The following is a 15,777-nucleotide window of genomic DNA, read 5'->3' as shown; positions in this document are numbered from 1 at the left end:
CTTTCTTTCTGTCTGTTTGAGGTTGTGCCACGCGTGTCTCTGAGGGGTGGAGCTGGAGTCGTGGACTTCTGGGTCCCCAGGGAGGAGGGGACAGGGACCTCGGACTTGTAGGTCTCAGGAAGGAAGAAGTTCGGGTCCGGATTCCTGGGTCTGAGGGAGGAGGGGGCCGGGATCAAACGTCCAGGCTTCTGGCTTTCCTGGCAGCTCCCCCCGCTGTCCAGGGCCGGTCTTACCAGGATCCAGCCCCTATTTAAGGGTCGACCCCACGACCTCACCGGACTTTGGAGGGGGATAGAATCCCGGAGTGAGTGACAGAGGGAGAGACTGTCTCACGCGGAATGGCAGCGGGAACGCGCTATGCTGGGAAGGTGGTCGTCGTGACCGGGGGCGGGCGGGGCATCGGAGCCGGGATCGTTCGAGCCTTCGGTGAGTGGGGCCCGGCTGGCTCTGCATATTGGGAGTCTGGGAGAGGAGGGACCGCGGGGGCTAATTAATGAGTGTGGGCAGAAGTATCTTCTGTGCTGGAATCTAGATTCTTATCTTAGAAACTCCCATTTGCAAAGTTAGTCAGGCAGCGGTAGCCAGGGGCCTGGGATTTTGGCGGATTTCCAAACGCCATTGACTCCTTTTTGTGAGTCTCGTTTACAGCTACAGAACGGGTGGTTTGGGGGAACATGTCTCTTGCAGATTTAGGTTTTACTCTGGAACCCAGGGATGGAGGCTCAGGAGCCCCCACAGGCACCTGGAGTAGCCAAGGATAATATGTGTCAAAGCTTCTGCCCTTTGTCCTGGGGGATCATCATGAGACTGGAGTCACGAGGGGAGCAGAGTAGGAGACGTCATCACTTCAGGTGGCCACTAGAGGGCAGCAGAGGGCTTCGCCAAGGTCCGAGTTGGGGTAACCTGTTCTCTTCCTGTTTTCAGTGGAAAGCGGTGCCCAGGTGGTTATCTGTGACAAAGATGGTGAGTGAGGGTCCCTCAGACCTCACCCCCACCCCTCCAGGAGGAGCCCAGGCCCCCAGCCCCCTCCTTTCTCAGACCCAGGAGTCCAACCCCCTGGCCCCCTCCTTCCTCCGACCCAGGAAACCAGGTCCCCAGTCTCCTCCTCCGTAGACCCAGGATCCAAGCCCTCAGCCCCCTCCTCCCTCAGCCCCAAGAGTCCAGACCCCCAGCCCTTCTCTTCTTGCAGAGTCAGGGGGCCGGGCGCTGGAGCGGGAGCTTCCTGGCACTGCCTTTCTGCTCTGTGATGTGACCCGGGAGGAAGATGTGAGGGTGAGTGTATTTTCTGTCCCTACCCTCCTCCCTATCTCCAGTTGTTTCTCCCCCCCCGCTAGGGCTTTTGCTCATGCTTTTCCTCTGCCTTTCCCCCTTCTGGCTAAATTGTACCGGTCCGGAAGGTTTCAGCTCAGTATCATTTCAAGGCTTTCCCTAACTCGGCTGGCCAGGTCCTGTGCCTCCTGGGAAGCATCTCTTTTCACGCCCACTCCTTCAAGGCTCTTGTCCCACCTGTCACGTGGATTGGAACAAATAAATTCCTCACAGTGGGTCTCCTTCTGTAAGAGTTTTTCTCTTTCCTCGGGGTTTCCATCCCTTCCCTTTAGTCGGTATCTCTGACATCTGCCCCCACACCCCAGCCCCAGGTCTCTGGAGTAAAGACCACCGTGTGAAGGTCACCAGCCCCCTGGTCTCTGGCCCCTCAGCTGCGACTCCTGTCCCCACCTCGCTTCGGGGACCCCCGGCTCCACAAGGCCTGGTGCCAGCACTGCTCACTCACAAGATATCTTTCTCCCCAGACCCTCATTTCTGAGACCGTCCACCGTTTCGGCCACCTGGATTGCGTGGTCAACAATGCTGGCTACCGTGAGTCATGCGTGAGGCCTGAAGGCCGTTCTCCACGGGTGTCCACCCACCTCTTGGCTTTCCACCCCAGTCCTGGCTCTGTTCCATTCCTGCTGTGTGTCCCCAGGCCTGTGCCCTTAGCCCTTGGAAGTGCATCTGTTTCTATATTTCTAAAATGAAAATCACCATCCTCTTCATGAGTATAGGGTCGTTGTGAGTATTGAATAGTGCAACTGCTCAGCCTCCTAATTACCGGAACCGTCTTGGGCAAACAGCTTCCATCTAGTAGCCTCAGTTTCTTATCTCTGAAGTGAGGCCGATGGCCCTTCTCTTTTTCCATGACTGAGGAGATATACTCTTCACACATGATTTATCAGGTTTGGTGTGGAGGCTTTGAAGGGAAACTGCCATCCGCTTAATGACTACCCTTCATAAGAATGCCTCACATTGGTAAACCGAGGCTCAGAGAGGTGAACAGATTGGATTGGGGTCAACACAGCAAGGCTGAGGTAGAAAGAAGCCTCTCTTATTGGCTGGGCAACTTTGAGCAATTGATTTACATTCTTTGGGCTGCACTTTCCTTCTCTGGTAAGGATTTAAAGAGATGGCAGACACTACTGCATCCTTGCTCTCTGTGTCCTTGAGCCATTCAACAGATATTTATTGAGCATCTACTATGCCCCATGTTCTGTGCTAGGGACTGGGGATTTAGAATGAACAAAATTGACGAAACATTCCTGTCCTCATGGGATTCACATTGTAGAGTAAGGAAATAGACAGAAAAGACAGATACAGTTAATCCTCATTATTCGCGGATTCCGTATTTGCGAACTCACCTACTTGAGGGGTGGGTTGCAACCCCAGAATCAGTACTCACTGTGCCCTCCTGGTATTTGCAGACATGTGCAGAGAGGCAAAATTTTGAGTTGCCTCTAGCACATGTTCCCAGCTGAGGTCAAACAAGGTGATGTTCTTCCCTCTGAGTTCAGCTTTCAAACAGAGAGGTGCCCAGAGGGGAAGATGGGAGAGGGCGGTGTCCTGTAGCTCCCTCTGGGGCCAGCTAGACTGGTTTGAATCCCAACTCTGGCACCTGTGAGTGGGGCAGCCTCAGACAAGTCACTTAACACTCCTGAATCGCATCTCCTTATTTGCAAAATAAATAGAGCCCACCAGTGTGGGTTGTTTTTAGTATTTAAGATTATAATCTATGTTAGATAGCCAATATCACTATATACGTATACATATGTACATATATACATACATATATATGTCCTGTCTTAGTCTGTTTACGCTACTGTAGCAAAAATAACAGGCACTGGGTGGCTTAAACAACGAACATTTATTTCTCACAGTTCTGGAGTCTGGGAAGTCCAAGATCAAGTCAGAGGCAGATTTGGTGGCTGGTGACGGCCTTCTTGCTGGGGTGTCTCATGGTGGAAGGAACGAGGGACCTCACTGGGGTCTCTTTTATAAGGGCACTAGGAGGGGTCCATTCTCATGACTTAATCAACTCCCACGGACCCACCACCTCCAAATACCATCACATTGGAGATTAAGATTTTAACATACAGAATTTGCTGGGTGGGGGGGGGACACAAACATTCAGTCCATAGCATGTATGTGACATAAGGTAATGTTGTATATAAATATTTCCCCCAGAAGCAATGGGTCAGTATTCACTAATTCAGTGTTTGGTGTGACTTTTTGGACTATAGCTGCCTCAAATAACAAGAATTGATTGTATATATTAGTATGTCCAATAGTAATAAAGGCTATGAAGAAAAATGAGGCTGATTGGGGGCTTAGAGAATGGAAGGGGCTGTTTTGGACGCAGGCTCTGGGGTGAGTTCTCTGAAGGAAGCAAGGCCATAAGCCCTGGGTCTCCAGGAGGAATAACCCAATATTTCCTTAACTTTCCATCATCTTGTTTCCCATCTCTCTGTCCCTTCCTCCACTTTGACTCCTAAAGCCTTTCGAAGGTTCAGGGTTCATTTTTCCCAGTTTCTGGGTCCATTTTTCCCAGTTTCTTTCTTTTTTTCTTTTCTTTCTTTCTTTTTTTTTTTCTGTTCTTACTGCTATCTTTCCTGCTTCTTTTCTTTTGAATGTTGATCTTTCTGTCCCTCTACCATCCACCCAGTTCTTTCTATTTATTTATTTGGTTTTTTAGTGTTTATTTATTTGGCTGCACTGGGCCTTATTTGCCGCATGGATCTTTTAGTTGCAGCATGCAGGCTCTTAATTGTGACATGCAGGATCTAGTTCTCTGACTAGGGATTGAACCCGGGCCGCCTGCATTGGGAGCACAGTATCTTGACCACTGGACCACCAGGGAAGTCCCCTCTTTCTATTTACTTAACAAACACATTTATAGTACTAAATGTCAGGTACAAGTATTGACTTGTGAAATTTCTAAGCCCAAGAACAAAGTGTTATCCTCATTCTGAAGATGAGGAAACAGGCACAGAGAGGCAAAGTGACTTGCTTAAAGTCACACAGCTAAGAAGTAGCAGAGCTGAGTTGAACCCAAGGCCTTCCGGCCCTGAGATTGTTTTTCTTTTTTTTTTCTTTTGCTGTTTATGTAATTTCTTAAATTGAAGTGGGGTTGATTTACAGTATTATGTTAGCTTCAGATGTACAGCATGGTGATTCAGTATTTTTGCAGACTATATTCCATTATAGGTTATTTCAAGATAATGGCTATAATTCCCTGTGCTATACAGTACATCCTTACTGCTTACCTATTTTATACATAGTAGTTTGTATATCCCTAATTAGTCCCTCCCCACTTCCTTCTCTCTTTTGGTAACCGCAAGATTGTTTTCTATATCTGAGTCTGTTTCCATTTTGCTTATACATTTATTTGCATTATTTGTTAGATTCCATATATAAGTGATATCATACAGTATTTGTCTTTCTCTCTCTGACTTATTTCACTAACCATAATCTCTAGGTTCATCCACGTTGCTGCAAATGGCAGTATTTCATTTTTTAAGGCAGAGTAATATTCCATTCTTACATATAAACTACATCTTTTTTTTTTTTTTGGCTGCACCACAGGGCATGTGGGACCTTAGTTCCCTGATCAGGGACTGAACCTGGGCCCCCTGCTTTGGGAGCACAGTCTTAACCACTGAACCACCAGGGAAGTCCCTAAACCACATCTTCTTAATCCAATTGTGAGACTGCTTTTTCAGTAGCCACTATGAAGCCTCCTTTGCTTTTCAGGACCCCTGACCCTCTTGTCTGCCTCTCCTCCCCCCTCCTCCCCCCACTCCCTTCCCTGTTTCCCTGTCTTCGTGGTTCCATCATCTCTCCGCTCTCTCTCTCCCACCCCCACCCTTAGATCCACCTCCGCAGTGGCCCGAAGAGACCTCTGCCCAGGATTTCCGGCAGCTGCTGGAGCTGAACCTGCTGGGGCTGTACACCGTGACCAAGGTGAGGGCTGGGGTCCCGGCTGCCGGGCCCAGGTGGCCTCCTGACAGTAAGATTATCAGACTCACTTTGTCTCAGAGCCAAATATTTTCTGTGCCTTGCTTTGATCTTATTCCAGAAGGACCCCCTTCTCTGCAGAAAAGAAATGCATGCATCTGGCCAAAGCTGCCTGTGTTGCTACATAGCCCAGTCTTTTTAGGAACCTTCCAGAACCTTCCAAAGTGGTGTGGTGGTAGTGGTGGGGGATGTTAAGAGTATGGAGGGAGGGGCTGGACAAAGACTCAGTAATAGACAGTTACAGCTTTGCCACCCAATGAATAGCTGTTAGGAGCAAAGAGCATCTCCCTGTATGTCCATGCCTTTCTCGTCCCAGAATCGCCGCCTACTTACCATCTCTGTCCAAATACCACCTCTTCAGAAAGGCCTTTCCCAACCATCCTTGCTTATGTGGTGCCTACACATACCTATTCATTCTCTATGATAACAGCTTGTTTATTTTCATCAAAATACTTCTATTTTTCATTTATTTCTTTGTCATCATAACATATATATATATTTTTTGGCTGCTCCTTGAGGCTTACAGGATTGTAGTTCCCCGACCTGGGATCCAACCTGTGCCTCCTGCTGTGGAAATTTGGAGTCCTAACCACTAGACCACCAGGGAATTCCTCATCATAATACTTTTTTTTTTTTTTTTTACTTTATTTATTTATTTATTTATTTGGCACACGGGCTTAGTTGCTCCGTGGCATGTGGGACCTTCCTGGAGCAGGGATCGAACCCATGTCCTCTGCATTGGCAGGCAGATTCTTAACCACTGCACCACCTAGGAAGCCCCATAATACTTTTTAATTAATTCATTCGACGAATATTTATTTAGCACCAGCCATGTGCTAAGCAGTGGCCATGCAGCAGGGGACAAAACAGACACATAGCCGTGACCATGGGGAGCTGACATTCTCGTGGGGGGAGACAGACAGTAAGCCCGTAAATAGAATATAACATCAGGGAGTGATAAATGCTGTGCCGAAAAGCAAAGGGAAATAAGGGGATAGCCAGCATAAATAGCTATGCTATAAAACTTTTTATTGTGGGATTTTACAAGCACACATGAAAGCAGAGAGAATTATATTACTGAACCCACGTGCCCACCACCCAATGCTAACAATCAACCTCCTGCCATTCCTGCTCCTTGTTGAGAAAGAAAGGAAGGAGTGGGTGGGGTTTTTCTGGTTTGTCTCCCCCACCCCATCCCTAGCAGGATGGCGTTCTCATCTGCTGCCCTGGGAAAGCCTGGGGAGGAGCAGGCAGGGTGGGGGGCTGTTGAATGAGAGATGCTCGCCAGACATCTGCGTGGGGGCCGTGGGTCTCGGTCAAGGGTTGAGGCCTGGAGATGTCAGTTTGGATTGCATTAGCTTGAGGCTAGACGAGCTCGGAAAAGTGAATGTAAACAGAGGGCATAGGAGCACGGAGTGGGTCAGAGGTCACCTGTGTGGGGAAGCTCAGGTGCTTCCCCAGATCGCCTCTGAGATCCAGGCGAAATACCTCGGGGGGCATTGGATAATCTGTCGCTCAACCAGTCCACCCTGGCTCTTGTCTCCAATTTCTGTTCACCTGCTAGGTTTGGCACCTCCAGGGAATTCCCTTGCAGTCCAGTGGTTAAGACTCCCTGCTCTCACTGCCGAGGCTGTGGGTTTAATCCCGGGTCTGGGAACTAAGATCCTGCAAGCTGTGGTGTGAGGCCAAAAAAAAAAAAAAAATAATAATCATAATAAGATTGGCACCTCTGTGTTTTTTGTTTGTTTTTGTTTTTTAAACTTTTTTATTTTCTTGGCCGCGCTGGCGGCATGTGGGATCTTACCTCCCTGACTAGGGATCGAACGCGGGGTCCTTGCATCTGGAGCATGGAGTCTTAACCACTGGACCACCAGGGACGTTCCGTTTGTGTGTGTGTGTGTGTGTGTGTGTGTTTTTCTTTGCCTCCCTTCCTCATTAGCTGCCAGCGTTTTAAAAAATGGAGAAATTTCTCATAACTGGATTTCTGATTTCTCTTGCAAAGTTGGCCAACTGGACCCATGGGGAGGGTGACAGTCTGCTAAATGTGGCGTGGCTCTCCACTGTACCCCAATCCCCAGCTCTCCCTCCTGGGCCTCCTGGCTCTGTTACCTGTGACTGGCTGGTGCAGAAGCCTCACCTGAGGGTCTAGATACGGGGTCTACCTGCCCGGGTTCTTTGTCACATCCTACTTATAGCATCGGGCAAGATACTCAATTTCTCTGCACCTAGATTTTCTCATCTGTAGAAGGAGGCTAATAGTGGTAGATGATTCACAGGGTTGTCCTGAGAATTGAATGAGATTAAATTAAATGTCCACAAAGCCCTTAGAACATGCCTGGCACAGAGTTTACTGTCCGCAAGGTATTATTGTCTATCGTGAACCTTGCCCTGTTCTATTTCTTGTGGCCAACCCACCTCACTCAGTTTGCGGTCTCTGAGACACATATTGGGCAAATGAAGCCTGGGAGAAAGGGAAAAGGTGACGTTTGAGCTGAACCTTGAGTGAGAGGGAAGAAAGTAGAGAAGTAGGACACAGGGTGTTTCACTTGCCGAAAGAGTGTGCAAAGGCCCTGGGGCAGAAACAACCTTGGTGTATTTTAAGAAGAAGAGACTCTCCATCTCCATCTCCCTCTAGCAATTGTAAGCATTTTGTTAAGCTTGTTCTGTCCATTACCTCCTGCCATCCCCTACCTGGACATCATATAATTTCATTAGTAAGAACTTCATAAATACTACCAATGGATTAGAACGTTTATTTTTATTTTGACATAATTTAAGACTCACAAAATATTGCCTGGATAATAGAGAGAAGTCCTATATACCCAGACTCCCCATGGTTAACATTTTATCACATTTACTTTATTCTTCTATCTCTCTGTTTGCGAGTAAGTTGCAGGCATGAAGTCTGTTTACCTCTCGGTGCTCTGGAGGGTATTTCCTAAAAACAAGAACATTCTCTTCCACAATCAAAGTAAAATTAACATTGATATCATGGTCTTAGCTAACCTAGAGACTTTCTTATTCAGATTATTAGAATTATCATCCCAGGACCGTGGCCACACCTGTGTCAGTTGGGGTTCCCCCCAGAAGCAGAGCCCAGGTGGAGCTTGAAGGGCAGGATGAATGGAAGGCGATCCCAGGAATCGCTGCCTTCAGCCTGGGGAGTAGTTGCCAGACAGCTGATGAAAGGCTTCACCAAGCAAGTTGCTACCTGGGCAAGTGGGGCGCCATCCCCTGGGGGCACTCTGGGAGTCATCGAGAAACATGGACCTCAGAGTTATCCGCCCCCTCCCCCCGCCCACACGGCCCAAGAGGCAAGGGAGAGCCAGGTATTGTTTTAACTTAAAAATACATATGGGGGCTTCCTAGGTGGCGCAGTGGTTAAGAATCCGCCTGACAATGCAGAGGTCACCGGTTTGATCCCAGCTCCAGGAAGATCCCACATGCCACGGAGCAACTAAGCCCGTGTGCCAAAAAAAAAAAAATACACATGGGACTTCCCTGGTGGTCCAGTGGTTAGGACTCCGCACTTTCACTGCTGAGGTCCCGGGTTCAATCCCTGGCAGGAGAACTAAGATCCCGCAAGCCATGTTGGGTGGCCAAAAAAAAAAAAGATACATTTATTAAGACTTTTTTACATGACCAAATTACTGTTAGATCTAAGAAAATTAACAGTAATTTCTTAATACCATTTAATACCCTATTTAAATTCACCTAGGTGTTCCCAAATGTCTTACTACAGTTGGTTTGTTCACACCAAGCTCCAAAGTCTGCCCATTGCATTTGACTTTTCAGAGGGCAGAGACTTTTGTCTGCTTCTTCTTGCCTCTATCCCAGTGCCTGTTGTAAAGAGATTTGTCAACATGCATCAGTTGTTGCTGTTACCACCATTGTCAACATTATAATTAACCATCACCACCATCACCACCACCAATGTCCCTTGCCAGCTCTTTTTTTTTAAAATAAATTTATTTATTTTATTTGTTTATTGGCTGCGCTGGGTCTTCGCTGCTGCACACGGGCTTTCTCTAGTTGCTGCGAGCAAGGGCTACTCTTCATTGTGGTGCGCGGGCTCCTCATTGTAGTGGCTTACTCTTGTGGAGCACGGGCCCTAGGCACGTGGGCTTCAATAGTTGCGGCACACAGGCTCAAGAGTTGTGGCTCATGGGCTCTAGAGCACAGGCTCAATAGTTGTGGCCCATGAGCTTAGTTGCTCCGTGGCATGTGGCATCTTCCCAGAGCAGGGCTTGCACCCGTGTCCCCTGCATTGGCAGGTGGATTCTTAACCACTGCGCCACCTAGGAAGTCCGCTTGCAAGCTCTCTAAGTGTCGATTCTGGGACCCCAGTCCAGGCCTCCTGAATGAGCATCTCTGGGTCTTTGGCCTCCCTGGTAGATTCTGACACAAGCCAAAGTTAGCCATTCCCTAGGCTAGAGAAAACAACAGAGGAATTAGGGATATATATATATATAGTTAAGGAAATGAGATCTTGTCAACAGGGATTCACAGAAGATGTTTGAGCACAGGAGTGTACGTTGTAGACTCTCAGAGCTGGATTGGTTCTTAGAGATCTATCCATTCATTCATCTATTCACTCATCAAAGACTGATCGAGCGTTCATAGGTGCTGGGGATACATCATGTAGTGTTTGCCCTTGTGGAGTTTATAGTCATGGGGCAGCCAAGTGTAACTAAGTAAACAAGAAACGACTTTATGTGGGTGAGTGCGTTCTGGTGCTGGTTTGTCCTGGGGGTCAGCGTAGGCTTCTTGGAGGAAGTGAAAGATGAGCGGCATTAACTAGGGGAGAGGTGGGGGAGATGGGTGTCCGAGGGGAGGGAGTCAGGCCATTAAAAGTCCAGTGACTTCTTGATGGAACTACAGGGAAGTACAGGTGTTCTTGGCAGAGAGTACAGCCTGTGCAGAGGCCTGACCCTGAGAGAGAGTTAGGAGTTCTCAAGGTGCTAAGTACAGTGAGTGAAGGGGGTGGTGCAGGAAGGGGTTGGGGGGCAGATATGTGGGGCTTGGGGGGCCATGCTGAGGCATCTGGTCTTGACCGCAAGAGCAGTAGGGAGCCATAGAAGGTATTTGGGCAAGGAAGTGATGTGAGCCCGTTAATACTAACGTGATCGTTAGTAGTGACAGATCATTCTGGCTTCTGTGTGAGGAACAAATCAGTGGGCAAAGTGAGGTGGGAATTCATACCAGGAGATGATTGCACTCAGGCCTATGAAAAGAGGTGGCCTTCAAGGCCTCACACAATCTGGCCCCTGTTGCTCCTCTGATCTCACTTCCCACCACAGTGGCCTCGTTGCTACCAAACACACCCAGCCTGGTCCTGCCTCAGGGCCTTTGCACTCACTGGTCCCTCTGCTTGGGCTGGTTTTCTTTAAGAAATGCCTGCCCACAGCTCACACCTGGACTCACAATGCTCAAATCTGGGACTTCTCTCTCCGTCCAGTGGTTAGGACTCTGCACTTCCACTGCAGGGGGCGTGGGTTCGATCCCTGGTCAGGAAACTAAGACCCTGAACGCCACGCATGTGGCCAAAATGAAAGGAAAAAAAAAAAAAGAATGAAAAAAAATGATCAGATCTCACCTTCCCAAAGCCCTCCCTTGGACACCCTGTTTGAAACTGCACCCAGCCCAGTACTCCCATTCCCCCTCCTCCTGCTCTCCTTCTTGTTTCATCTCCCTAATCACACTCTAGAACATTCCATAGTACACTTGTATTTGTTTCTTGCTGCCTCCCCATGGAACTTGGGCTGCATGAGGGCAGAAATCTCTCCAGGTCTTGTTTCCTGAAGTATCCCCCATCTTCTACCCCAGTACCTGGCACATAGCAAGTCCTCATGGTGCCTTAACTTTATTTGTTAAATGAATTAAAGAGGCACAGGGAATTGTAGAGATTCAGGAGCTCCTTGGTGATGGGTCTGATGAGGAACTGAGGGAGAGCGAGGCTCTGGAAGACCCCCGGATCTCCCCAGTCTCCGACTGGAGAGGCTGGATGAGAGCTGGCCCCACGTCCGAGGCTGGGAACCAGGAAGAGGGGTGGACTTAGGGGGAGACATGGGGTAAGTTCTGCACTTGAGACAGGGAGATGGAAATGCTCTGGGCCCGAGCGGGCGGGGAGGGAGGTCAGGAGCTCCAGAAGGGGCTCCAAGGAAGATTTAGGACATGATGGTGGAAAACCAGCAAAGGGGGGTGGGTGGGTGGGTGGGGGAAGTTCCGCGGCAGAGCGCAGAGAGTGAGAAGCAGGCACAGGAACCCCAACATTTAGGGGAAATAGAGCCCGGCCAGAGCGCGGCGGCCGGATGCCCTATGAGCTAAGTCAGGCCCTTTCGGAGCCGGCGCCTGAAGAGAGGGAGGGAGGGAGAGAGTCGGGCCGATAAGAGAGCAGCGGGTCCTTGACGTAGCTCTAGGGAGGTGTGGGCGACCTTGGCAGGAGTGGGGGAGGATGCTGGCCAAGGAATGCATGGATTAGGGTTGGAAAGGGGCCACAGCAGTGCAGGACAGATATTTATTGAACGCTAGCTGTGAGCCCAGTGCTGAGATGAGGGTGGGGAATATACAGTCTCAGCCTCCACGGACCTCACGTTTGCAGGGTAGGGGAGGGGAAGGAATGATAAAGTTTAAGGAGAGAAATACGCCGGGGCAGGGTCTGGGGTGGGGGCTTGGGAACTTGGTTTCAAGGCTGGTGAGAGTGAGGGGAGACAGGGGAACACTTAGAGTTGTCAGAAGTTTTTGGGGTTTTTTTTTTTTAAGATTTTTTTTGATGCGGACCGTTTTTAAAATCTTTATTGAATTTATTACAATTTTTTTATAAACTTATTTATTGTATTGGCTATGTTGGGTCTCTTTTGCTGTGCACGGGCTTTCTTTTTAGTTGCGGTAAGTGCGGGCTACTCTTCATTGTGTGTGCGGGCTCCTCTTTGCCGTGGCTTCTCTTGTTGCGGAGCACGGGCTCTAGGCGCGTGGGCTTCAGTAGTTGCAGCACATGGGCTCAATAGTTGTGGCTCACAGGCTCTAAAGTGCAGGCTCAGTAGTTGCAGCACACGGGCTTAGTTGCTCCGCGGCATGTGGGATCTTCTTGGAGCAGGGATCGAACCCGTGTCCCCTGCTTTGGCAGGCAGATTCTCAACCACTGCGCCACCTAGGAAACCCTGAATTTGTTACAATATTGCTTCTGTTTTATGTTTTATTTTTTGTCCATGAGGGATGGGGGATCTTAGCTCCTTGCTGCAGTGGAAGTGCAGAGTCTTAACCACTGGACCACCAGGGAAGTCCTGAGTTGTCAGAAGGTTTTATTTGCTTATGGGTTTTGGTCTCAGATGGCCAAGCCACAAATACTGACTCGTGACTGATCACGTGACCCTCTGAGCATCAGTCACCCATCCGCTCCTCAGTCTCCTCACCTGGAGGAAGGGGGTGTCGGCTGGACCTCCTTCGAGGGTTGTCATGAGGATTAAATGAGGTCATTGGTGTAAAGACCTGAGAACAGGGGCAGGCACATAATAGATCCTCAATAAATTCATTCATTGATGCTAACGGTATTTATTGAGCACCTACTATGTGCCAGACACTTTAGTAGGGGGGATGAATCAGAATAAATTTCAACCATCCCTCATGGGTTTTGGCATTCTGGTGGGAGAGTCACAGAATAAGCAAATAAGTAAGTAAAAAATATACATGGCATGTCAGAAGGGTGTGTGTGACATAGGGAAAAGGAATGAGAAAGCGAGCTGGGGAGCCAGGGGTGGGCAGATTGCAGTTTTAAATAGAATGATCAGGGAAACCTCGCTGAGAAGATGAAATCTGAAAAGGATTTGAAGTTGCTGAGGAGATAGGATTGTCCCACTTTAGCTCTGAAACCTTGGACTGAATGTCCTATGTCCCCAGAAAGCCTTCAGTCCTGGGCAAACTGGGAAAAGTTCGTCATCCTAGGAGTGAGTCACATGTCAGGAAAAACATTCCAGGAAGTGGGAGCAGCAAATGCAAAGGCCCTGAGGTTGAAATACGTGGGGAGTGTTTGAAGATACAGACTGAGGACAGGGTGGAGGCTGTTTTTGAGGCAGTGGAGGTTTGAAAGAGCTGGTGGGGTGAACCGGAGAGGGAGCTAGTTTAGCTTCCCAATCTGGGCCAGCTTGTGCCCATTAATCTTTTGTGGCAGCAACAGGCCTTGCCCAGGGTAAGCGAGGGGAGGGATAGAATTTGAGTTTATTCAAGGTCATGTGTAATGGAAGAACGGAGAGACAGGCTGGGAAGGAGAGAGAAGGAAAGGGAGAGAGAGTTGAGAGTTAGTTCAGGGACCTCTGGGGGGCCATGGAGTTGCAGGGGAAATGTTGGCAGAATAGGAGGTGCATTTCATGAAGACCTCATATGTCACATTCTGACCACAGAGCTTTGCCTAAAACTCAGAGAAACCATCTTCCCCTCCATGGATAAAAGAGATTTTCTCCCATTTTTGTAAAATATGCAGCTATCTTGGTCTCTCTTGAGTTTTCCTATCCTGCTGTGGACAGGAATTTTGAGTAATAGAGAAAAACCTAGATAGAGAGGCACAGGGACCTTGGGAGAGGGGGACAGGGACCCTGAGAGAGGGAGACAGGGACACAGAGACAGAGAGAGAGACAGGCAGTAGAAGAGACAGAAAAATCCCTTCCAGACAAGGAGAGACTCCTTAAAGGGTGAGACCCAGAGACCCTGGGGCAGACCAGGGAAGGTGCCCCCGGAGCCCTGGCTGCTGTCCCTACAAGGCACCCAGGTCAACGAGTGAGCTTACCAGGGAGATGGCCACCAGGATGCATTTCAACCCAGCACTGGGGGGGATCCAGGGGCTTGGGCGGCTTACTCTGCCTTCTGTCTCCCCAGCTCGCCCTCCCTCACCTGCGCAAGAGCCGGGGAAATGTCATCAACATCTCCAGCCTGGTTGGGATGATTGGCCAGACTCAGGCGGTTCCCTATGTGGCCACCAAGGTACACTGCCAGGGTACCCTGCCCCTTCCTTCAGGAGCCTCAGCCCTGGGGCATGGCCACCTGTGACGTGTTGTTATACATTAAGGGTCTCCCGAGAGACAGAGCCTGGTACAGCCCAATGAAACTTGCAGGGAGAATGTGACTTCTCTCTCCTGATGCCCCAGCTTGACGCCCCCCGGGTTGGGAGGAGAGGACAAAAGGAACTTCATCTTCTGTTTTGAACTTTCTCCTTGCCCCATCATCTTCAGGGGGCAGTAACAGCCATGACCAAAGCCTTGGCCTTGGATGAGAGTCAATATGGTGTCCGTGTCAACTGGTGAGCAGCTCCATGTGGGCCGAGAGCCTCCTGGGAGGGCTGGGAAGACTGGGAGTGAGCCCAGGAGGCAGGGTTTGCAGCAGACTTCCTTGACCTCCCTCTCCTCCCTCACCCCAGCATCTCCCCAGGAAACATCTGGACCCCTCTGTGGGAAGAGCTGGCAGCCGCGACTCCTGACCCCACAGCCACAATCCAAGAAGGCACACTGGCCCAGGTAGGGGTGGGGGCCGGGTCCAGGTGGTGTGGGGGTTGCAGTCAGGTGAGGGCTCCTCCTGACCCTCCTTTTCCCCTTCTCTCTCTCCAGCCCCTGGGCCGCATGGGCCAGCCAGCTGAGGTGGGAGCTGCTGCTGTGTTCCTGGCCTCTGAAGCCAGCTTCTGCACAGGGATTGAGCTGCTAGTGACCGGGGGTGCGGAGCTGGGGTTTGGGTGCAAGGCAGGTCGGGGCGCCCCCTTGGAAGCTCCCACCATCCCTTCCTGATCTCCCACATGTCCACTTGGGCCTCCCTGACTAGGGCTCTCCCACCCAAAACTCAGTCTCCCAAATTCTAGTTTCCACCATCTGCCTCTCAGGTGCTGCGCGGCCCCTGCCCCTCTAGACATCAAGCCCACTTACCAATGTGCTAAACCACCCCCACAGGTTCCCATAAAAGCACTTTGCAGCCAAGAGGAGGAGGGCGTCATTACATTTATTTTCGGCCCTTTATGAATCCTAGCACACCAGGACCCCTTCACCCCCCCATTCCACCCAGCCCCACGCATTCCCACGCGCAGCCTGGACCCCAAGGACTACAGCCCCCGGCAGGCCTTGCAGCAGGAGCCTGTAGCCAGGGGCTCCTGGGAAAAGTATTGCAGATCGGCTTCTCCTGCACGCTAATTAAAAAGGCCCGTAGAGGAGATTAAATTAAGCTCTGATTAGGAGATAAAGGAGGAGGTAAAGCAAAAAGGCCTGTACTTTACTCTTGGCCCTTAGGGAAAAGGAGTTTTGACCTTGCTGCCAGAGGAGTAGGAGGCTGGCCAGTACGAAAAGTCCTGAGAGAAAAAAAGCTGGGGGTTGAAACTCCCAGGTCAGAGGGAGGAAGGGCTGGAGTCCGGACTCCTGGATTCAGCGAGCAGGAAACTAAAGAGCGTGGACTCCCCAGCTGGGAGGGTGCGGAATCTGG

At 49.9% G+C, this 15,777-nt stretch overlaps 1 protein-coding gene across 1 annotated transcript; it reads left to right on the top strand.

Moving 5' to 3' along the window:
* The first annotated feature begins 45 nt into the window (after positions 1–45).
* HSD17B14 (hydroxysteroid 17-beta dehydrogenase 14) lies at positions 46–15,281 on the top strand. The gene is made up of 9 exons (XM_057711856.1): positions 46–426; positions 925–963; positions 1,190–1,272; positions 1,794–1,860; positions 5,183–5,274; positions 14,197–14,301; positions 14,550–14,617; positions 14,735–14,831; positions 14,922–15,281. Exons 1-9 carry the CDS (start codon positions 339–341, stop codon positions 15,093–15,095), a joined length of 813 nt encoding a protein of 270 aa, XP_057567839.1. The 5' UTR covers positions 46–338; the 3' UTR covers positions 15,096–15,281.
* Positions 15,282–15,777: the final 496 nt, after the last annotated feature.

This window comes from Hippopotamus amphibius, chromosome 16 (assembly GCF_030028045.1).
Source record: "Hippopotamus amphibius kiboko isolate mHipAmp2 chromosome 16, mHipAmp2.hap2, whole genome shotgun sequence".
Classification (NCBI taxonomy): domain Eukaryota; kingdom Metazoa; phylum Chordata; class Mammalia; order Artiodactyla; family Hippopotamidae; genus Hippopotamus; species Hippopotamus amphibius.
Note: the sequence above shows the minus strand (reverse complement) of the source record. Positions and strands in the feature narration are given on the sequence as shown.

Bases quoted from the DNA above. Each gene is read 5' to 3' on its own strand.
- HSD17B14 (XM_057711856.1), top strand. From the start codon at position 339: ATGGCAGCGGGAACGCGCTATGCTGGGAAGGTGGTCGTCGTGACCGGG. The intron at 427-924 runs GTGAGTGGGGCC...TCCTGTTTTCAG, and splicing joins CGGGATCGTTCGAGCCTTCG to TGGAAAGCGGTGCCCAGGTG. The intron at 14,618-14,734 runs GTGAGCAGCTCC...CCCTCACCCCAG, and splicing joins TATGGTGTCCGTGTCAACTG to CATCTCCCCAGGAAACATCT.